At 42.9% G+C, this 24,109-nt stretch overlaps 1 protein-coding gene across 1 annotated transcript in view; it reads left to right on the forward strand.

The window, feature by feature from the left end:
- The first annotated feature begins 5,604 nt into the window (after positions 1-5,604).
- MTSS1 (metastasis suppressor 1) overlaps positions 5,605-24,109 on the forward strand; it is a 33,317-nt gene continuing 14,812 nt past the window's right edge. Inside the window, exons 1-8 of the mRNA XM_010192483.1 lie at positions 5,605-5,734; positions 6,317-6,401; positions 7,651-7,742; positions 9,457-9,531; positions 15,482-15,493; positions 20,438-20,595; positions 21,834-21,941; positions 22,816-22,913. Of these exons, the coding sequence (XP_010190785.1) occupies positions 5,605-5,734; positions 6,317-6,401; positions 7,651-7,742; positions 9,457-9,531; positions 15,482-15,493; positions 20,438-20,595; positions 21,834-21,941; positions 22,816-22,913 (758 nt within the window). The remainder of the gene's footprint in view (positions 5,735-6,316; positions 6,402-7,650; positions 7,743-9,456; positions 9,532-15,481; positions 15,494-20,437; positions 20,596-21,833; positions 21,942-22,815; positions 22,914-24,109) is intronic.

Genomic DNA, 24,109 nt, shown 5'->3' on the forward strand with positions numbered 1-24,109 from the left:
CTCTGCACTTTCCCTTGTTATATTTCATTGATCCAATCTTCTCTGAAAGATGTCCAAATTAAAACTTTTTTTAAAAAGTACTTCAGGAAATGGTTTTTAGCTGGTCTGAGCAGCAACTGTCAGAGACTTTGCCAAGTGCTGCTCAGAAAGACTCCTGGTAGCTGTAGGAATAAGGGTGTCCTGTTTTCTTTTCCTGCCTGGTAGGTGCTGAACAACATCCCTCTGTCTGCAGTTCTTGATGTATTTTTCCAACTTGCCTGGAGGCCACTGACACTGTGAACCATGAAGTGCTACCACAGCTCTACTTTAAGGTTTCTGTCCCAGTGGTAATGCTCACAACCCCTGTGCTGGTCACTTTTAGATAAAGCCCTCTTTTTTTCCCCTGTCTGATGTAACACCCAGGCACTGATCCCTTCATCCTTGAGTTTCATGGAGGCATCTGCATAAACAATTTTGCAAGATGAAGGTCCATGCCTCATGTAATCAGTGATGGAAACTGCTTGCTTTTCTAACAGCGAGAGTTTGGATAAGGGTTGAGTAAAGTACCATTAACTTAAAATGTTCTACTGTTAGTCATCCTGTCATAGCCTCCGTGTTAAGAGTTGTATTTAATAATCTAGCCTCTGCTCCACTCCTGCTTTAATCTTTGCTCGAAAATGGAAGCCTCTTCTGATAACTTTGAAATTACAGAAGTATTACACCCATCTTTCAACATTCTCTCCCTTTCGGGAAAGAGGGAAGTAGCTGGCACATTTGGACTCTGCCCTTGAAGATAAAGATGAGCGTGTTAATAAATCGGAGCCTTTAAGTCACTTCCTGAGGGGCAGTCGTCTGCTGAGCCTTCTGGGGCTGCTCAGCAGTGAAGCGAGAGGAGGAAGATAAGAGGTTGATTGTAGTGGGCTGTTTGGAGCATGCAGAGGCCGTGCAGTTGTACAGCTGCACGTTTCATCAAATAATAATTTCCTTGATATACGATCATTATTAAGTACAAACATAATGACTCCAGTAAAACAACTGAGTCTCCTACATCTCTCCTGTCGTCTCTCTGCAATGTTGTATCAGAGAATACATTGAGTTGGAAGGGATCTTTAAAGATTACCTTGTCAATCCCTCTGCAGTGAGCAGGGACATCTGGAACTAGATTTCACCACCCTCATAGCAAAGAACTTCCTGATGTCTAATTGAACCCTGCTCTAGTTTAAAGCCATTACCCCTTGTGCTATCACTACATGCCCTTGTAAGCAGTTCCTCCCCAGCTTTCTTGCAGGCTCCATTCAGGTACTGGTGGGTTGCTGTAAGGTCCCCCCCAGAGCCTTCTCTTCTCCAGACTGAACAACCCCAACTCTCTCAGCTTGTCTTCGTAGGAGAGGTGCTCCAGCCCTTTGATCATCTTTGTGGCCCTCCTCTGGACCTGCTCCAGCACTTCAATGTCCTTTCTGTGTTGGGGACTCCAAAGCTGGATGCAGTACTCCAGGTGAGGTCTCACCAGAGCAGAGTAGAGAGGCAGAATCACCTCCCTTGCCCTGCTGACCATGCTTCTTTTGATGCAACCCAGGATGTGGTTGGCCTTCTGGGCTGTGAGTACGCATTGTTAACTTGTGTCCAGCCTTTTGTCCACCGGTACCCCCAGGTCCTTTTCCTCAGGGCTCCTCTCCATCACAGCATCCACCAGCCTGCATTGGTAACAAGGTGCAGGATGCTGCACTTGGCCTTGTTGAACCTCATGAGTTTCACATGCGCCCATCTCTCCAGCCTGTCCAGGTCCCTTTGGATGCCATCCTGTCTCTCTGGCACGTCAACCACACCAGTCAGCTTGGTGTCATCTGCAATGATGAATGACAAGCAAGCATTGAAAGAAAATAATCTATGCCTTTATAGGGGACTCATTGTAGCATCGTCCTCCACAGGCTTTGTTTAGTTATTTTACATGAAGGTTTTTGGTCTTTTACAGGCTTAGGCAGGAACAGGGAGAAGCAGGGAAGGTGAGGGAGAAAGCACGTTTGCCTTGCAGAGTTGCCTTTTACTTATGAGAAATAAGGCTGATGTTATCACCCACTTTCTCATCAAATTTGACAGGAGCGTTTTGTTAAGCCACTTTCTCTGAGTGGGAATTCTGATGAACACAGCTCTCATCTCTGGTTTCGAAGTATTACTTTACACCGTTCCCAAGCGTTGTTTGCCTTAATGGCTGAATTATTGTAGTATGTCAGAGAAGCAGATATTTCACAGCCTCATTTTATAAACTGGGAGCCCAAGGCACAGTAGTTTAACTTGTGTGGCTGTGAATGGAGCCCAGGTTACCCACCCAACATACTCTTGGCTCGATGAGAAGTTTGCTAAGATGGCGTCAGTATTCCTCTTCAGGAAATTACAGCTGCTGCAGACTGTCATGACGTTTTGCTAAGGACCTGCTTGTAAGTGAAGTGGAGATGGGCAGTGCTTTTGGCATACTCCTGATGTATTTCTGTTTCAGATGCTCTTTTTGCCACCATGGCTGTCGGTTGATAGCACTGAAAAAGGAGTTGTCCCCTCTTGGTCTTCTGCCCGCCTGGCTCAGGGCTCTGGCCTTGAGTAGGTGGGCAGTTGGTCACTTATGGAGCTGCTCTTCTTTAAAAGATAAACCATCAATTAAGGAGGCTGAAGGAGGTTTTGTATGACTGTAGCATAACCCAGTGCAATAAACTTCTTAGCAGATTTGGAATACTCAGCTGCAGTGCCCATACCAGGACTTGCACACACATTGCTGTTGTTTGTAAGATCCATCTCTGTTTGCAGACTGCACATTGGCCACCCGCTCCTTCTGCGAGTAAACTACTACTGCAACATTGAACAGTGATTTATATAAAGCAGACGCTGCTCTTGTTCACTCAGGCTGTCTGGCTGAGGTAGGGTAAAAGAGGCAAATCCAAACTACCGTTCCGTGTTATGTTTGGACGTTCTCAAATCGCTGCTGTGGTACAAAGTGGTTCCCTTCTGCCAGTTTGTGTAGCCAGCTGATCCCAGGCTTTGGAAACCAGAGCATCCGTGCAGTTCTGCTGGTGGGAACCAACCTTAGCAGAAACCTGCTGGCAGTGGGGATGGATAAACCCTTTGCCCCACTCGTGTTCCTGGAAGGACTGCTGAGTGCATTGGTAATGGCCATGGTGCTCCAGATCAGTAAATCAAGGGATAGTTAGAGGCCTATCTTTTTTTTTTTGCCTTCTCAGGGAGCATTTTGCTTCTTCACAGATAATATAGCTGGGAACAAGAAGGTGAAGCTCTGTCTAACTTCAGTGCTATTGCAGGACTTAATACTTTGAGGAGGAGCAGTAGGATTCAGGCATGGTAGGAGATGGGCTGGTACTGTCCTTCCTTCAGTCCAGTGGCTGGCTGATCTTTAGCAAGGGATTGCTGAGGCACCCCCAAAACGTGAATTGTTTTGGCATATCTGAGAAAGTGATCCTTTCCAAAGTGCTGCTGAAGCACTCGTAGCAGCGTGTGTTGGTGGGTCCCCTTTGCTGGGGCAGAAGCTGCTGGCACACAACAGCGTTGTAAGTCTTGTGGCAAGAGACTGTGGGGAACTCTTAAATGGCCCTACAGCAAGGGGAGCAGAGAGGGCAGCTGGAAAGACTGTACAGGGGATGTACCTTTGCTGCAAGTGTTGTGTTGATATTTTGTACTGCAGAAACCTCATTTTCACAGCAGTTAAACTCAGTTTATTCTGAATTCAGCTTTTGTAAACTCAGTTTATTTTTCAGTAAAGTCAGTTTATTGATTGTAGTGACTGACTTTGCAGAGGATCAGGAATCCTTTCCTGTCGTAGCCATTTGGAGGAATTGTGTCTGTTTTTAGGCAGATTGAATTTATCATTTAAGTGCTGTTTGGAAGGGATTTAAGCGCTGTAGGGAGGGCTGAGCAGCACCTTTCTCAGGGAATGGTTGGCAAGAGCCGCTGCTTCAGGAGTTCAGATCACCGCAGTGACCCTCGCCAGCCCCGGCCCCACTCCCTGCAGCCTTCCCTGGGTCTTCGCTGACTGAGCCAGGGCGCTGGCTCAGCCCTCCCAAACTTTCCAGCAGTTCCCCTCATTCACCATCCCATTTAGCAAGTGCCTAAACCCATTTTTTGCAACACTTTGTTTTCAGAAAGGGCATTGAAAACTTCTCAAACCCATTTTTCCCCTTTTCCTTTGCTTCGTTAGTCTTTATTCACAGAATAAAATGAGCACCTCCTACTTCCATGGTCTTGTAAACGTTTGTAGAAAACATGAAGTTTCAAAAGGTGGGAAGAACCAGCAACCCCCCCCCACATCCCCAGCCAGCGTTTTGGTTTCTTTCCATGGAATAGCCTTTTTCTTCTAGGCTCTGTTTAATTTTTTGGGTTTTCTTTTAAACAAGCACAACTATCAATGTCTAGGCCTAATTTTGTGTAGCTGTTCTGCTGACCTCACCATCCATCTGTACTGTGCATTGAGGGGATACTTTTATACTTTGGTTATTGGGGTTTAAGTTAAAATTTTATTACTTAGCAATTTAATATTAATAGTAACTGACCCTTGTTTCCTTGTCTGCAGGGCACATGGTGCCTTACTTCCTATTTATTGTTCTGAAATGACTCTTCCTTTTTTCATGTAACGGGCTTAGGAAAGCAGTGTCATTTAACCACTGACAGTCCTTAATATTCCAGTATTTCAGTGAGTTTCCAACCTGAAAAACCTGCCTTTTGCTTAAGTTTAATTGGGAGTCGTGCTGGTGATGGCCATGGAAGTTTTTGGTTCATTTCCTCATCTCCGCTGTTGGAGCTGTGCTGCACTAAGCTCTGAGTTACTTTTATTTGGCAAGGGCTCTAAAGAAAAATGCCTGTGTTTTGGGACAGAGACCCACTTTTTATTGTGGGCATTGTCCTCTTCCTCCAGTTGCTTTCTCGCTGTTGCACGTTTCCCCATCTGTGTGTATTTATTTATTGCTTTCCGACTTCCCAGAGTCTATCGCAGCTTGTGCAAGTGCAGCGTCGCCGGCAGCGATGGGTGCGGGTCCAGGCTGGAGCCCGTCTGCTCTTCCCAGCCACCCGTATGTAGCTCCAGTGTTAGCAAATAATGTTATTTCAAAAGCCCCTTATGAAAACATGAGTAATTGGGCAAGTCACAAAGGACTTTCTGTTGATCTTTCTGAACAATGGAAAATACCAAATAGCCACAATTTGTCCCAGTTATTTGGTGTCTTTGTTCCAGAGCCATTTCGTGGGCACAGGATTTAATTCTGCAAAGAATCCGGGAAGATGGTGACTTATTTTCATGCTTAAAGAAAAAAAATATTCAGGTTTCTTTACTAGGAAAATATTTTTTACTTTTACAATGCCATTTTTAAAGCCTAAGGAACGTATTCTACAAGTCTACGGTTATTTTAATAATCAAATGAGACTTATAAATAGATGTTGGTATCTTTGCCACTCCAGAGAATACCACAGTTTGGAAAAGCTTTGTACAAAGGTTGATGTTTGTACCCCGAGAACAGTAGATTTGGTTTGCAAATAGGAACTAAGCAGTTATCAAAACTAATGCTCACCAAAACAAAATTATATTGAAATTTAGTAGGCTGATCAAAGTAGGTGATGCTGATTAAAGCGGAAATGGAGGAATGTGTGCTTTTTCAAGGGAAACCTTCAGAGGAGGAACACTTGCAGAAAATTATTTTTGCTGTCCTGCAGCCGTCAGAGAGCGGGAGGAGGGAGGGCATAGAGCAAAGAGCGCCACCTTCTGGCAATGAAATGAAACCATATGCGTGATTTGGGATGGCAAGTACGTGTGATGCACCGAGGGTGTGTGTCAGTGAGGTATGAGGCAATATGTAGGATTAGTTACATATTCTGGAGGAGCAAATTCCTTTTGAAGCATTGGGTCTAAAGAATCAAGATATGGGAAAACTGGTTCGAATCCAATCCAGTTCCAAGATTTGTTTCCAAAATGTAGAAAGAAACTCTCCATAGATGTCCACTCACTTGCCAGCTTTGTTTCTTGTCTTTTGACAGCTCAGACTTTTTTCTGTAATTCTTCTGCCAGGGAGTTGGGCCTCATGGCACATAAGTTTGCTGGGCAGAACTGTGTTTTAACCATGTTTAATTGTTCAGTTCTGGTCTCTGGATGAAGAGGAATTAACCTCTTCCCAAGGTGGTAGATATCTCTGGGGTCTGCCTGGTTAATAGCCAGGTTGATTTTACAGTTATTACGAATCTGGTTTACAGATACTCTGAAAGATTTGGCACCTGCCTCCTGGTCAACATGCCTGCACCACAGGCAGGAATCTCACCAGGGGTCTCACCTGCCTTGTGTTTTGTTTTCTAGGTGGTACCCGGGAGATTGGGTCTGCTCTCACCAGGATGTGTATGAGGCACAGAAGTATTGAGTCCAAACTCCGGCAGTTCTCCAGGTGAGTGGCTCTGTACCTGGCCTGGAGCTTGAGGTTTGTCTTTCTTTTGCTACTGGGGAGCACCTAAAGCTGTTCACCAGCATTGGCTTTTCCAGCTGAGCTCTGACCCTGTCAAAGAGAAACTGGAGTGCTTTTATCTGCTGCAGCGCACCAGGTGCTGGGAACACGCAGGATTTCACTGCAGATTGGGCTGGTCACCTCAACTCACTCTAAATGCTGCAAATTCCCACTGTCGAGTCCTGTTGCTCGGTGCTGAGCAGGAGGCTGCTGATGTGACTGACCTGGCTTTTTTTCAGGACTTTAAGCTTTGTCACCGAGTTTTAAAGCAGCAGCAAGTGTTGTGCTGCTTCCTCCACTTACTGGGGAGCCCGAATAGCTTGCGGCCAAGAGAGAAACTTTCAGCAAACCAGCATGGAAAAGGCAAATTCTCTCACCCCCTTTTTGCAGTTTAAGTTAGACTGTAGAGGTAATGAGAGAGGATTAACTCATGTGTAAGCTGGGCTATACATAAACAGCCTACTTCTGTAGTAAGTAGTAGTTTGCACTTCCTTTACCAGACTTAAAAGTTATACTTGACCTGAGGTGAACCAACATGATGCTTCACAGTTTGCCTGATGACCTGGGATGTTATTTTCCATTTTAAAATAAAGATATTTATGAAATTGGCTGTGAGGAGACAACTTTAGTCTCTAGTTACCCCAGATTTAGTTATCTAAATTATTCAATCCCAGTCATATTAATTAGTGGAGCATTACTGGTGTTGTATCATGGTCTCCACTGCTGAGAGGTGAGGCATGTCGATGGGCAGGATGTTGTTCGCGTGTACAACTGCTCTGTCTTCTTGTGCATATACATGTGTGATTCAGGTTTATAATCTCCATAACTGCATGAACCTTTCCGGTCTCTGGAGTACCCATTTAAACTGCTCTTTGTGTTACAGATGAGTAGGCTCTAACTGTTTACATTGGCCCTGTTTTGGGTCACTCCTCTGGTTTACGCTCTGTTCCTCACTGTCCTGAACTTCTGCGCAGTAATTCTGGTTATCTTGTGATGTGGATTTTTTTTTTATCCAGTCCTTTCTTTTGCTTTCTCCAGCGTAAACATTCTTATGTTCTGATATTTACATTGTGACACTGATAGCTGTCGCAGCAAAAAGTAAAAATACTCCAATATTGACCTTGGCTCTCTATATGAGAATAGGGGCATCTGCAGGATTTGATTGCTCTTTGTGTTTTTTCAACAAAATTAGTGCTTTAATTGACTGTCTGATAAACCCACTTCAAGAACAGATGGAAGAGTGGAAGAAAGTGGCCAATCAACTGGATAAAGACCATGCAAAAGGTAGTTACAGAGGAAGAATTCTTTAATAAGCGTAAGATTGTAATATCAGCTTTTCTTCCTCTTTTCATGTTTGTACTGGGGAACTGAATGACGTGCTTAAATATGTATAGCAACTTTTCTCTTCTAAAACACTCCCCTTCCTAAGTGCCTAACGAATTTTTAACCCTTGCATACGCATTTTGGAGGTTTAGTTTGCATGGTCCCAAGGTTGTTTTCCTAGACTGATAAGCAGTGACTGGTTTTAACTGTGTTAGCCCACTCTAACTGTGCCATCTCCAATGGTGCTGAGGATTGGGGATGCTGCAAAGCCCCAGGGTGTAGTTAAAAGCTAACTAAGATCATGTTGTGTCTCAGCCAGAGCATCCTCCAGAGAATGCACAGCCCTGTACAACATTCAGCATCATTATTTTATATCTGATGCGATACAGAGATGTGCACCTGGGGAGCAGGAAAGCTGTGTCGTTGGACACGGGATGCTCAGAGCTGTGCTGCTGATGGCTGCTCAGAGGTTTTCCTGGGGGAATGAGCGGGAATCGTCAAAGCCTTGCACAGCAAAAGCATCTCGGTAGATGCCTTTGGCTTTCCAAACTTGCTCTGGGGATTGTGGCCCCCTAGCATGGGTGCTGAAATGAGGTTACAGTTCACCACTGACCCTTGAAAACTGAAGACGTTTTGCTAGGCCTGAAAGAAGCAGCATCACCATAGTTTATTTTGGGGAGGGTGAGAACTGATGGGAAGGAGCGTGCTTGGCCCCCAGAAGAGGATTTGCTTCTTGCCCCGCTATTACTGTGGTCAAATAGAAGCAGCAAAAGCAGCAGCTCTTGAAAAAATTTCCACCTTGTGCTCCACAGAGTCTTAGGTAGAGAGCAGGAGGGAAAGATCACCTGGGTTCCTGCAAGTAGGGGTGACCCTGCCCAAAGAGGCAGCGAGGTTTAGGGTTCAGTGGGTGGACTTGGGTGTTAGGGGTGCAGTTGCCCCCAGTGCAGTTCCTGTGTCCCCCACTAGCTCGCTTCTGTTTTTTCATCTATAGAAGAGCAATAACATTGACCTCCTTTCTTAAAGTGTATGTGTATCTGTATATACATGCATACATGCCTTTTATCTTTGTTTTCTTGAAGTATCAGTTTTCATATCTGGTACTGTTAGTGTGCCTGGACTAGAGGTGGAATATTTTATTCTGGGATTTTAATTCTCCCGGGATCTGCAAACGAGGACAACTGCAGTGTGCTCCACTTCACAAGAAAGAGCTGGCAATGTCACCCTTCCTTGGGGAAAGTTTTAGCACCCTCTTCCTCTGCCTGACTCTCATGCTGGAGGGGGATCACAGGATATTCTCTGCTTTGCCATTTCTAGATACTTGTTTTTGAACACAGTTGTTTTGAGAAACCTGTCATCTCTGTTTTTCATTCCTGAGAGTGGATGAGTCTCTGAAATGAAACTCACTCTAATTCTGTACTATGTTCTCAGTTGTTATTTCTGTCAAGGTGGTGTTTATTTGGGAAGGATTTTGGTATGTGAATGTGCTCACACCCTAAAATGTTACATTAAGCCAAATGTATAGGCACTGCAAAATGTGAGCTTTAAGACAGTTTGATTAATAGTAGCTGTCCTCTTAAAACTTGTAGTCTAATGTCTTTAAAAATAGCTTTTTTCTGTGAAAAACATCCATTTTAACATCGAGTGTGTTGATAATAGAGACTGTGTGTTTTTTTAGAGTACAAAAAAGCCCGCCAAGAGATAAAAAAGAAATCGTCTGACACACTGAAGCTACAGAAGAAAGCAAAGAAAGGTAACTTGCTCCATATTTGTACTGTTAAAACCTTTTGTGCTGTGCTCACTGACAAAGATTGAACAGCCATAGGGCTTTCTATTCTAATAACTCAGTCCCTCTAATGTATTCCTGGTACGTACCTGAACGCCAGGGTACAATTACTGTGTGTCATTTAAATCATATTCTGAAGTTGCTGTCTAATGTTCTTATACAAAAGCCTTAAAACTGTTTGTACAAAGTCAATCATGTTTTAAAATAGAGCGCTTTCTGCTAACTTATTCCTGTTGGGAACAGTGACACTGTAACATGACTTGTGCAGATACCTGTAAAATCTTCTAGAATCTTTAGGAATAATATAAAAAAGCCATTACATAAATGTGCAGTAACTTTAACACTTCTCACTGTCCTCTCTTTCCACCACCTTTCTTTTTTTTTTTTTTTTTTAAACAGCCTGTAATCTCCTAAACCTTACATTATTCCTCAGAGTGTGAGAAGATGGTAAGGGTTGTTGTCAGGGGGAAGGCACTTGGCAACCACAGCAAACTAAAGATGAGTAAGAAAAGAAAAGGAGCTCTCCACAAAGGCAGTCTGTCTTTTTTAGCAGCTGAATCTCGTGCTGTTGCTCTCTCACCACCATCTTGTCACTGGAGTTTCATCACCATGTTAATGGGAATATGCATTACTGCTAGCTGCAGCATTGCCAGCGCAAAGGGTTTCACTTGGCCAAGTACAAACCCCACCAAGCTTTGGAAAAAATAATATGGAGCTTGTCCAGAAGCAGACTTTCTGTTTCCCTTTCCCAGCTCCAGGCTCTTCCCAGCTGGGTAGGAAGTGTGCTTTGAGCAGTGCTCAGCCTGCAGGTTGCATCTTGTGCTTCCCCTCCTGCCTAAAAACTGTGAGCCCAGGGACAAGCAAAATAAATGCTGGGACAAGGAGGTTTTTTGACTTTTAAAACTGTGTAAGTGTTATCCAGAACAGGTGAGCTGTCCCTAACTGTCCTCCTAATAGGTGAGTCAATAATTATGCTGGTGGAAAGCCACATGACTGGAAAACTGCTCTTGAATTTTAGCTGACCTCAGATGGGGTATGAGGGAGGGAGAGATGGAAGGCAGCAAGAGGGAACTCAGCTCAGCAGGCTCTGTGTGTCTGTCTGTCTGTGGAAAAGTGTAGTGTTTACAGTCAGAATGATCATCTTTAGGAGGACATGATTTTTTGTGATAAGATTTTATTTTTGGGTGATACATAAACATGTTTCTCATTTTGTGTGATGACTTGTCTGACTTCAGACCAACAGCTTTAGAGAGTGTGTGACATTCCCTCTGTTTCTTTTCCTTTCTTCCCCCGTTTTCTGGTCTCATTGCTTCTTGTCCCCGTGTGATACAAACAACCCCTCAGTGCATGGTAGGTGAGAAAAGCATGTCCATAATCTGGGAAGAAAGAACCACTTTTTGAACCTGTTTCTGTGAATTGTCAGCTGTCTGCCTCCATGTGCCTTTTATCCTGCTTCAGAGGACTGAATAAATCAATCTGCAGTCTTGGAGGAGGAGACAGGATTTTCTGTAAGGTGGGAAAAGGAGAGAGAAGCACTTCAAGCCTTTTATAAAGAAAAAACCCGCTGATACTGCAGATGCCACCATACGTGCTTGCCAGCAGTGGTTAAAGCAAGTGGACTTTCTCCTTGGGTTTTCTGAGTTCCTGTCTCCCTCTCCAAATGTGTGCCATGTCTGGTGATGAGGGTCAGCACACTAGTGTCTTGTCCTCCTTCAGGATTAAACATCTTTGAGCAGGAAGTGGAACAGGCCTCAATTTGCTATCTTTTTTGATAGCAGACATGCTACGATTGAAGTCTTTTTTTTGTAATGTTATTACCTTGCTTAATTTTGCTGTTATGACATGCTTTTGGAGCTGTTAATGAAGCTGCTGTGTTTCTGTGCTGTCCCCCTTGGAGCTGCTGTCACACACGCGGTGTTTGGGTCTGGAGCACAAACCCAGTGGGACTCAGGTGGGGTTAAAGCTGGTCGCAGAGGGCCATGTGTGGGGAAGATGGAAGCGATGAAGGCTCGCAGGGAGCCAGTACAGGGGAAAGGAGGAGCTACAGTATTTCTGGGGAATTGAGAGCTATTCTGGGCCCTATAGAGGAGAGATGCAGTGAGGTGCTGGGGCTCACACAGAGGTGAGAGTGAAGGCCCGAAGCTGCTGGCCCCGTGGTTTCCCAGGAGGAGGGGGTGGGAGGTGGGAGGAAGTTCACTCTGTCTTCTTCCATGTTATCTGCAGCGCTTAAATAGAGAGTTTTAAAAAAAGTAGCAGGTGCTTTTTCCCTCTCTTTGCCTTTTTGATCCCTGCCTTGAAGGAATAAAGCATTGGTCTGAGTGTGGTGTCAAATCCTGTTATATATACTTTTTTGTATGTACCCATCGTGAGAGATCTGTTCAGTGTGCTATGTGGTGAAGTATGTTGCTCTTGCTGTCACTGGGGGATTAAACAATAAAGAGGAGGTTTATTTATAACATGATAAAGCTGCAGAAGTGATTCTGCTTTAGGTCACAAATGAGGTTTGAACTACGGGCAGGGAGGCTTTTGGGTGAAGCTGTCCTGGCAGGCATGTGGCTGAGTGCACAAATGTCTCATGTCTTCGACTCTCCTGTTTCCCTGTTGCTCACTTACTTTTTTTGTTCTGTTCTTCCTCAAGCAGGACCTGTCCCTTTGATTTTTCTGTAAAGTTACTGACTCACCTATGGGAACTCTAAACCAACCAATTCATTCCTTTCCTAGCGCTTGTAAGAATATTTTTGGACTAACCTTATGATCATCTGTGGGCAAGTGAGATGTTTGCTGATTTCTGGATTTGCTTAAATACTGTGCATGCTACTGAAAATGTCCTTCAAGCTATTTCTGCTGTGACTGGATGGAAAAGTGGTTTTCTTCTGCTTTGGGCAGCTTCAAATCCAGGAACTCAGATCTAACCCTCTACTTTTCTCATTCGTGTCATGGCGGTGGTGTCCTCTCTCCCTCCTGCAGAGGCTCCCTCTTGTAGCCGACAGCTGCAGCATGTGTGGCAGCTCCTTGCTCCTTGCCTGCATCTCAAGGATGTTTTGGAGAGAGGACCGTGGGCTGTGTGGCTTGTCCTGGCAGGAGCGCTACAGGTTGGCCACCCCACCTTAGCACTCAGAGGCTGAAAATTTTGAGGTTTGCCTGTTCCCTGGCTTGAGCATGATCTGTCTGTCTTGGTTCCATGCGGCCAAGTTGAAAGTTCAGGCCGGGCATTTAAGATCATGTCTTAGAAATTATGTTTGCAGAGTAGGTGTGTTAATTGCAATAAGGGTGTTTCCAAAGCTTGAAGTGATGAGGAAAACACCGAGCTTTTCAAACAAAACAAAAAATGTGTTGGGGCCCTTTTTGGAAGTTTGCTAGAGTATAGCTGCTAAAATGACAAGTCTGTAAACGTGAAGCTCTTGTATTTTAAAAGACCTTACAAAGGCTAATTTTCTTGTTTTTTTGTTGTCTTTATTAAAAAGTAATCGATCTGAAGTCTAAAAAGATGTCGTTTAAATAGGATCCTGGTGCATCTCCTAGATCCATGCAGTCCCTGGGGGTGTCGTGTTGATCCTCAAAGTGCGTCCTTTTCCTTATGGCCCTGTTCCCAAGGAGGAACAGAACATGTTGCCCACCCCAACATTGACATTTGCTCTTGTCTGAACAGATGAAGCTGCGTAGCGTGTGGATCCGCATACACCTCCTAAATTGCTCTTTGTTTTCAGACAAACACTGGACGTCAGAGGTCAGCCCAGCTCACCTGAATCAGCAGAATAATTATGCATATATTTAAAATAAATTCCATGTTTAGGTTTCTGCTGAGTCAAGGCCTCGTAAGTGGATCCATAGCTGCTAGAAGCTGTTGATGCTTTATTGACTTCAGAGGAGAGACAGCAGCCGTGGCTCTGCATGTAGCCATTTTGGAAGGTTAACAAAATGCATGATTCTTAGTTTTAAAAAAAAGCATCAAGTGACTAACCTAAAATATAACTGAATGTCTGTGTAAACTCTGGAGTGCATGTTGGCTTTATTCCCTGTATTTCAGCTTGGCTATTAATGATTAACTAGACAGGTTTCCCTTTTGCCTGTAACTTGACTGGTAGGTTTCATTTCCAGGTTCTTCATGTGACAGTGGGTGTAAGCTTTGAGGAAAATGTTTAAATCCAAGCAGACTTGTGAAAAGGAGTTACATGTAGTGCTCCCAATAATATAACATGTTACTGTGAAAACTGAGTTTTATCTCTAAGCCATTAGGAGTTTCTGCAGAGTGCCTTTAACATTCAGTACAGCGTGGCATCTTGTGTCCCACCAGCATTGAGTATCCAAACTCACCACCTCTAGTTTTGAGTGTGTAGAGCAGTTTTGGAAAGTATTCTTTTCATCAAGTTGAGAGAGTAGAACATGATTATTAAGTTACTGTAATACTGCCAAAAGAGCTTTTCCTTCCCCTCCTCACGGTGAGCAGAGACGACCTGCTTGTGTTTTAGAGCCTTTGCAGCTGTTTTTGTGTTACACTCTGGTTTTTGAAACTGGAATGTTGTAATACTCCTCTCAAGGATGATTGCGCAAACTCCGTGACTTAGCTGAAAGCCATGAAGCTCTTCAGCGTTAATTATAATTGAGGAACATCTCTGTTCTTAAAGCAAATGCTGGCCTTCTTGTTCAAGTGCTTTGCACTCTCTCTGTACTTGACGTTTGCCTAAGCTGGGGAGGGAGGACCCCCGGCCAGGCTCTTTCTCCACCAAGAGAGAGACTTATTCCTCCAAATTGATCGAGTGTGGCACGATGGCAGCAGTGAGAGCCGGGACTCACTGTGGAGTCAGTGTGATACAGCTTGGAAGGAGAGAAGCTGATGAGAAAATTATCCTTGTCTGTTGCAGGAAAAATCCTGTGTTGGTGAGGCCACGATGCCTGTGACTTTTTTGGGGGGTGTTTTTTTGGTTTTTGTTTGTTTTGTTTTGTTTTGCTGTTGTTTTGGTTGTTTTGGTTTGGGTTTTTCTGTTTTCTTTTTTCTTTTTTTTTCTTTTTTCTTTTTTCTTTTTTCTTTTTTCTTTTTTCTTTTTTCTGTTTTCTTTTTTCTGTTTTCTTGTTTTCTTTTTTCTGTTTTCTTTTTTCTTTTTCCTTTTTTCTTTTCCCTTTTTTCTTTTTCTCTTTTTCTTTTTCTCTTTTTCTTTTTTTTTCCCCCCACTGCAAGCTTATAATGTAATCTCCATTTTATAAAAATTCAATGAAGGCATTTGCGAAATCAGTGACCAGAGATATTTATTTGATTTCTTTTTATTCCTTGAGTTTTGAATAGCTTTTGATAGTTCCCCATTTTTTGACAGCAAGCCAGGTTTATTGCAGAACTTTATACATAAAGTTTTTTAATTAAAACACACGTATCATGGTTAATCTTTTTGATGTTCTTCCACATTGCATCAGCAATTAGTTTCTCATTTAATTAACAATCTATTAATGTGATTGTAGTAGAGAACATCACAAAGTGCTGTGGTTACTAATGCAGCACCCGCCCAGAGTTTTGCAGGTTCCCAGTTCCCTCTTCCCTGGGAGGGAGTGAGAGTTGGGCCACTTCAGCAGCTCGACCAGGGTTTGATGGATGTCTGTGTTGTGCACTCTCTCTGAAGCACAGGTTAACAGCTTCTCACCTAGGAAACTGCAAGCTAAACAGAGTTTCTAAGCTGGTTTAAGTCTCTTAAAATAAAACTGTGTGATAAATAACTTGGAGTTTAATTTGCAACAGCTCATCAGGAAGCAAAGCTAATGCATTTATCAGCAGCGGAATAAGTCAAAGTAGTCAAGTCCAAACTGCTCGCTCTCTCGTCTTGGCGCTGATGATAATGTCTGAACTCCAGGAATATTTGACTTTTTTTATTTTCCTTTCTGTGTCAATTTTGTGTCCTGCAATTTCTCACCATGCGCACCTGCCTGACAGCTGAGGCTCTGGGTAAGTTTGTGCCATGCTGTAACCCTGGTGGCTGGTTTAATGTAGCCCTTGCTGTGGCCTCTCTATGGTGTCTGGTCTCCACTAACTGCCTAGACTTTAATTTCTAATGAAAATCAAATATCGCCTAATCTTAATGAACAAACCATCTTTTGATTTATTTTCTTTTGGCCTCTAATTGGAACACTGTAAAAGAAGAAAATCAGTATTGTAGATAAACCTCTGGTTTATTTTAGAAAGGTTTTAACATGGACTGATAAATCATGTCGCAGTTGAGAGAGAAGTTAAATGGAATAGACACGTCATCAAGGTGGTGTTCAAGTAATTGAATACCTTATTCTTAATACGACTTTTAAAGTCTAGAGCTTAAAGTCCTTAGTGTTGTTCTTTGTAAACCTGTGATCCAAGTCCTCCTTTTTTCTGAAAACAGCATGCACCTTTCTTAACCGATAGATAAGAAATCACTATATTTAACTTCGTGCTGGGGAAGGGGTGGAAATCAGCATCACGGTTGTCTCCTGCTGCCTGATCACATCTCAAATCTGTTTAAATTGGAGTGCTGTTTCAGTTGTATTGCAAATTTAAAGTAACTGTTTTAAGATCTTCTTGTGAATGAAACGCGGTGGTTCTGAATTTGAGAGAAATAATCGTACCTCCACTTGTAGGCATAGTGATGTAGGTGGTGCCCTTTGGAAAAGCCTGGGTTGATCAAATTTTGAGACTCGTACCCAAGGCGCCTCAGCTGGACTCCTGGAGCTGGGCACTGTGGTGCCTGCAGCTTGTCCCCTTTTGGAAACCACACTTTGTGGTTTTTTGTACTTCAGTCTGGAAATTTCCTTCGGTAACTTGGAACTTCTCTTTGAAGGAACAGCGTGGCGTTTTTGAACATTAGCAGCTAATTCAGATCTCCAGTAGCCACCAGGAGGCCAAAGATAAGTTAACCCCAGCAATGAGGTTTTCCACCTTTCCATAAGAGGAGGCAGAATTATTCTGTTCTCATCTTCAGTCCTTATTATTTTATTTGTTGGTTTGACTGTGCATCCCTGAAAGGGGTTGTCCACCCCGGCCACTGAAGCAGGTGTGCCCTTGGGGAGAAAGTGATTTGGGAATAAATGACTTGGAGCCTGCTTTGGTTTGTACTCAGCATTGTAAATGCTGTCACTCTGAAGAGTCCATCTTGAATATTCAGGTTCTGTGCAGACACCTGAAAACAGTGTGATGGAGCACTCTATAAGTGAGAGTGTGGAAAATAATGATTTCACCAATATTCTCTGCATTACTTTGTCAATAGCAGCTTTAACTTTAGCAATCAGACTAGCACTGAGAGCATCGTTCCCCTTTGCTGTGGCTGACAGCTTTGGTGGTTTGTCTTTTAAAATAGAGGCATGAAATTGTGTTGAAAATTGGATTTAGCATTTTTCTTCTCCTGAATACGTTTCCTTTACTAAAGTTCTTTTTGAACAATGGTTATTTAAGAAGCTGCATGAGCTGTGATTCACACAGAACACTGCAAAACTGAGGTTTTAATGCATGTTGATCCTTTAGAGCTCTTGCACATCATGGTAATGATATGAAGCACCTGCTCTGAAGGTAACATATTAAGACTGTCCATGGAGCTGCATTATATTTGTGTTAATATTGATGAGAAGCAGTTTGGCTTTGCAGTTCATTAGCTGTTACTTGCCCGTGTCAAGCCGCAAGGCCCAGGGCTGTTGAAGCACGGTGCTGTTGGAGAAGTCAGTCCACAACTTCTAGTCCTGCCTTTCTGCTCCTCAGCGTCACCAGAGCTCCACTTTGGGAAAGGCTGGATCTGAATTTCTCCTGGGGTTTCAGATTGTTGACTCATTCTTCTGAGTGCAACCGGCCGTGCTCTGCAGAGCCATCCCTACATCATGTTCATGTCTCGTTGGTTCCAGACCATACACCTGGGCCTACATTTGACGCTTTTGGCCATTTCTAGCACCTGTTGCTTTGCTGGGTCTTTCAAGCCTATCTGCTGCTGGGGTAGGAGCATCCTTCCAGGGATGCCACAGGCAAGTGATCTTTCCCTTGTAATTCAAAGGGGAAACGATCTGCATTGCTCCCCAGTGGTCGATGATCTCTTCTGCAATAAGTAGTGGGTTCAAACTAGCAGAGATCCAAGGTGGGTGAGGAGCAGATGTGATCAGGGGTTGGCTATCACATTCTCAGTGTCCTCTGGGTGCAGGAGTGCTGTCGAGAGGCTGTGCTCCATGCATCTTAGGAAAGGAAAGTGGTTAAATTGGGCGGAGATCTTGTCCCTCAAATTCCTGAGCTCTCTGAGTGCTGTGGGAGGCAGCTGGTGATTCAGGAAGTGGGAGGAGTTATGCCTGATTTCAGAAGCCTTGCTAGATTGATGTCTGCATTATGGAGCTTTCAAAGGAAGGTAATAAAGCTTTCCTGCTCCTAAAAGATGAGTTGCAAGGAGATGTCAGGAGAGAGCTGCATTCATGCCATGTAAACATCTGACTTCAGAGCCTCATCTAAATGATTCACCTGAGCTTGATTCCTGCTCTGAATTATACCCTAGACAGCTCGTGTGTTTTCACTGGCTGCATAGGTGCCCAAGAGCCGTAGCAGAAAAATGGGTCTGTGAAAGTAACGGTGAGGAGATGGTGTGGCTGTGACGTCCTGACTCAGTTCAAGGAATAAAAGGATAAAACTGTGTAGAGGATTTTGCAGAGTGATGCAGTTTTACACATGCTTTTGCCAAAGGTTTAAAATACACAGCTTGAACATTATCCTGGTAACTTTATTGAATTGCGTGAGTTGCACAGGTGTAAAATAGGTTTGTGTTTGCCCCGTGTTTTGGGTGCTCTGTTGCTCTGGTCTAAGATGTGCTGCTCTGTGCGGTCCATGTGGATTACCAAAATTCACTATAATTGAACCCTTTTTATCAGTGGAGTCCAGTTGCTTACCAAGTATATGTCTTCTCACTATGCAGGCACATGCATTTAACAAGGATTTACTGTGTTAAGTTCATGATCATATGGTGGAGCAGCTGAACGTTTACAGCAGTTCTCCATAACTGAACTAACGAGTGTGTGATTTAGTTCACAACTGATATATTTTGGATTTGGTACATCCACACTAGTGAGCCAGTATCTAGGCTTAAACAAGGTGAGATTGTTTAACCTGTTGTAATTTCAGGCAGCTCTCAAAAATAAGGGGTCTGAGCAGTAATGCAAGTCTCAGTTTCAGAAATTTGAAAGAGCAACTCCAGAAAAATATAAAATGTTTAATCGCTGTGTCTGACAGCAAAGGAGAGTGTGGGGAAGGGCCTGAAATGTACAGAATGGTCCTCAAGCAGAAGGGTGCAGTTTGTTGGATGAGAAGGCACAGGACCTTCAGGGAGTTATCCAGAACTCTTCTATAAGTCACATTCTGGCAGGTGCTGATTTTGAGAGGAAGTTTTCTGTCAAGTGATTTACTTGCAGAACGGTTTTATGAGCACACAGCACTGTGGGAGGATCAGGCAGTGAGTGCTCCTGCTGGCACTTTGGTACCAGGGGGCCTCAGCAGTGGCCGTGCCAGTGTTGCACTGCTCATGATTTGAGGCTCCATCGCAGAGCTCTGCTTGTGGGTACTTGTGCAGTCTTAGCTGGGCTATGTCTAACTCTGTACAGAGGAGATGTGGGTGTATCCAGTCTGTAATGTCGCTAAGCCAATGTCGTTCTCTGTGCTTCCTTCCCTGTGCTCTTTCCTGTGGCTCTGGCTGTGTATTAGCGCAGGGGAGCTGATGGCTTCACCTCGTCCAGGAGTACTGAAGAAATAAATATGATAATAAAGCAAAAGTTTTCCTTTGAAACTCTGACCTTGATTCATCTGCCTGTGTACTACATGGATCAAGAGACTTTTTTTCTTCTTCTTGCTCGTAGCTTTAAATCCTCCGTGCAGAAAGGTTATTGTCCGTAAGAAGTGATTTTGGGTAGCTGCTTGTAACTCACCCACCGGTTCTCAGTGTTCTCTTCCTGGTGTTTGGCAACAGTGGCATGAATATGTACCTGGGTACTTAATTTGCATGTGGTGGTGTTTCTGGGAGATGGGAGACAAATGTCCACAGCTGAGTTCTTTAGAATATTTATGGATGTAAGCTGCATGAAAACACCTTGCAACTGCAACATTGTTGACTCAGTAATACTATGGCAAAGCAGCAGCTCTTCATTCCTAGAGGAACACATTTTTTGCATGATGCAGAGTAAGCAGTTGGTGCAGAATACAATACTTCAATGTCACAGAAAATGTTGGGTTTATGAGTTGATCATAATTAACACAGTGAAGGTTTTTGTTTGCAAAACAATGGGTTTTAATTTTTATTTCCATAGAAAAATACTGGAATCAATACATGTGTGAGATGTTGATAGGTTTTTTTTTTCCTTTGGTCTTTGGAATGAAGAAAACTGGTTTAGCAGTTGTTTATGTAGAGTGCTTGAATCCAGTGATCCAATGATCAGTAACATCTTCCTAATATCATCTCATTTGGGAGATTCATTCAATCCTTTAATGACTTTACAGAGTTGTCATTAGGACCTTGTTAAGTGCAAAAGTAGGAAGGAAGAGGAATGGAACTGGGATTAGTGATTAATATCCTCCCAATTAGTAAGATGTTGATTTTCAGCAAGGATGATGGGAAGGATTTATACAGCTGACACTTTGAGAAGGTCCTTATGCAAAATGCTGTCTTTGGCTTGTTGGAACCTTTTGAATTGAGATGGATTTCTATTCTGTGCAAAAGGGAATAAAAATGCTACAAAGTGGTCTATTTAATTAGGAAAAAAAATCTTACTGATTTGAATTAAGGGAAAATGCTGATTGAGACTTGAATTGCAAAAGCACAATCTGGCAGCAGTGCTGGCTGAAAAGAAGGTCGTCCTCTGTGGAGGTCCACGGTTTTGGCAAAACATGCTCTTGATTTTTTCCTTCATACAGGCCGGGGTGACATTCAGCCCCAGTTGGATAGTGCTTTACAAGATGTCAATGATAAGTACCTGCTGCTTGAGGAAACCGAGAAGCAAGCTGTCAGAAAAGCTCTGATCGAGGAGCGCGGTCGATTCTGTACTTTCATCTCGATGCTGCGACCTGTGATAGTAAGAACTCCCCATTTTAAGTCGATACAAGTAACAAATCAGATAAGTGGCCAGAAGCCTTTAAAAGGAGTAGCTTGTCATGTCTTAGGAGTGAATCTCTAGAGCCATAGAAACTAGCCAAAATTCAACCTACCAAGAGTAGGGCTCGCTCTTGCAGGCATTTGGAGTAATTCAGCAACTGAAGACACTGAATGTTTTTAAGATGACTGATGAGAAAACAATGGGCACAAAGGCTTGAGTGGGCTTGAGTTCCCTATGCACACGAGCCTGAGACATTGCTAATGCAGTTTTTCCACTGCTTTTTTTCTTAACATCACATTTTAATATAAATCTTCCTTACGCGTGCTCCAGTGCTAAGGCTGATAAATGTTTCAAGACCTCCCCTGTGTATATAATGACATTATCTGACAGATCGCAGGCTGCTTCCGTGCAGTTTTCTGGCAGCTCTTTTCCTCCTACATGACAGCTTTTTCAGTTCATTGAAAAGGTTTAAGTATATTTTCATAATCTCAGGTTGTCTGAAGCCTGGCGATGAATCGTTTGTGGCTTTGTGCAAGCATGAGGCATTTCTGAAGGCTCTCCAATGCACTGGGAAAATGTTCCCAATGCTGTTTACAGAGAGCATCAGTCTCAACAGAAGATCATGGCTAGAGAAGCAGGGAGTGGATGGCTGAGCAGGAGGAGGTGAATTACAGGCTTTGAGGACCTGGATGAAATTACCGTGGTAGCTAAGGGATTATTATGTAGTTTACGGTGCTGGAATCGTCTGAGTTAGCTGTTGATGTAGCTTGAGCCACAATGAATCATAGGTGTATTAATGCTCTGTACCTTTATCTCAAAGGTTCCAAAAACTAGCAAAAAGTATGAATTTCACACCTGTTCAGGTTCAAGGTTAAAATCCTTAGGGCATATTAGTGAGTATACATAGAAGAGTTAAATCTTTTCCAAATGCAGCAAAAATGACATTTGTGAAGATGTCACAAAAAGAAGGCTGGGACTTACCTCATTGAGGAGAGAAGGGATTTCTGAACTTTTGAACTTCTCACAATCTTAAAGAAGTTACAAAACTCTAATGTAATATTGTCAACCCTCTTTCATAAGTGATTGCTTAATGGGCAAAGAAAAAGCTCTGCTGGGCATTCCTAGAGTCATCAGCAAAAATAAAGATTGTGTGTTGTGTTACGGGTCTGATTTTTAAAGCCAGGGCTGTGATTAGCCTTGCTCTTGTGTCTTTTCAGGAAGAAGAAATATCAATGCTAGGAGAAATAACGCATTTACAAACCATATCAGATGACCTGAAAAGTCTCACCATGGATCCACACAAATTGCCATCTTCAAGTGAACAGGTTAGCTCTTGTTACCTGGAAAACATTGGTGTTTATAGCTTACTGATTTTCCTTTTGTGTCATAAGAAGTAATGTCTACTAGCATTTAGTGGCTTAATGTTATGTTTTGTAGATGCTTCACTGCAGCAAGGTAATTTTTAATGTAAACAATTTTTAAAAATTGGTTTTGAAGTACCAACTAAGTAACACTTTGAAGTATATGAAGATGCCCAATTTCTGCTGAGGGTACGTGAAGAATGAGTGTCATCTCCTCGACCTGCATTTGAGCATCCCTGTCTTGGTGGTTGCAGAATTGCTGTGATTAGATAGCTTGATGGCGTCTAGCGTTTGAACAGTTTTCCACGTTGTCCTTAAAATGCATGGGGAAATGTGTATCATTAAGTGACTCCAAATAGGACCTTGATTTTTCAACCTTGCCATGTGAACTCAGTTTTCTTATCATGCTTTAATGACCTTATCACTGACTTAGAAGTGTAAAGGAGGGAGGCTCTGCTGTGGTTGAATATTGGATCTTGGATTAATTTTTTCCTCTAAGGCTGTAATAGTTTTTTTAAGAAAAGAAGCAAAATGAAACAACTTACAGCATGGGTAAAATAAATCTCCAGTTTACTTTTAGAAGATTTTTCTATTCGAATCTGAACTTTCCTTTTGTGATAGCATCCCTGGTGTTAAGTATGGTAGTTCCTGGAAAGCCAGGGATGAAGCTGCCTTTCCTGTGTAATAGCACAGTGTAACTCTGGAAGAGAACTGAGACTGAGTCAATTGGCACTGAAAGTTTGTAGTGGTGACGAACGTTGTATGACAAGCAGATGGTTTCTGTTAATAGGGGAAAATATTTTCCATGTCCTTGATGCTATTGATTATCTTTCATCAGGTAATTTTAGATTTGAAAGGTTCTGATTACAGCTGGTCTTACCAGACTCCTCCATCCTCTCCCAGCACTACCATGTCCAGAAAATCTAGTGTTTGCAGGTAAGTAGACTGGTAATATTTAATTTTAACTTGTTTGGGGGCAAAGGGAGGCAGGTTCAGACTGTGGATTTGTATGCAAACTTAAACCTTAAATAACAGCTCCTAATGAAATCAATCCCTCATGGTCTTTACCCATTTAAGTGTGTCACTGGGAATATTAAAAAGGATGGGCATGACTGAACAACTTTTGAACTCAAGACAACTTGAAGATGCTTTTGATTCAGTTCTCTTGAATCTGTTTCAGATCAAAGAGCGGACTACTGATCTAAGCTCTGAGATTGTTCATTCATAATTTCCTTTTCTGTTTTCCATGTGATGACTTTTTAGATTATTCTAAGTAGCTGTTGCTAATCAGTAAGTTAAACTGTTTGAAAAGGAAAAACATCCTTGGCAATTGCCCTATCAGTCTGGTAGATGGAAATGCTTCTTTGATACAAGTTTTTTTGACTGTTTAATGCTGTCTAATGCTGTCCTGAAATATGTTGAAACACTGGATTCTGTCTATGCTTTCTCCATAAAAACTGTTTTCTCTCATAAAACAGTTTATATTAGCATGTTGCCCCCGTACCCTGGTGTCTATATTTACTCTTTCCTTTTACCAAAAAGGAAGATTTCCTATTGTGTATTCTGCTCAACACCTCTCTAGCTGCTCTCGAATGATTACCTTTCAGTTTGCTTTATGAATAATCTATTACAGGTTCCCTGTGTATGAGCGAAGTTACTTATAGCATGCCAGAGCAAGTGAACATGACTTCTTCTATGTACCTACTTGTCTCTGCATGCCAGTATATATAAAAAAACCCCACTTCAGTACTTTTATATATATATGTGAAAACATGCATATTTAGAGCAATGAGCACAGGCTTAAAGATGCAATATCCTGAAACTGCAAAAGAAAATGGCAAAAAAAACCCCAACAAAATACATCATCTGTTCCTAATCAACTTCATCTTCCTGTGTGGTAAAACCTGTATGGCAACAGCCTATTGTGTGTGGGTAGAACAAGGCAGAGTTCCTCTTCCTTGCTCCAAGTGGATTTGTACATCTGTGGACGCAGCAGGAGGTGCAGGCCTCACCTGTGTATCCTTTAGGGCCATCCCTTCAGCGGTCACTGGGCTCCTGCCAGGGAAGGTGGGAAGCTGCCCTCAGACTGATGAACCCTGCCCATCCTGCTCAGCTCCCCAGCAGGAAACCTC

Source organism: Mesitornis unicolor, unplaced genomic scaffold, assembly GCF_000695765.1.
Source record: "Mesitornis unicolor isolate BGI_N332 unplaced genomic scaffold, ASM69576v1 scaffold27689, whole genome shotgun sequence".
In the NCBI taxonomy this organism is placed as follows: domain Eukaryota; kingdom Metazoa; phylum Chordata; class Aves; order Mesitornithiformes; family Mesitornithidae; genus Mesitornis; species Mesitornis unicolor.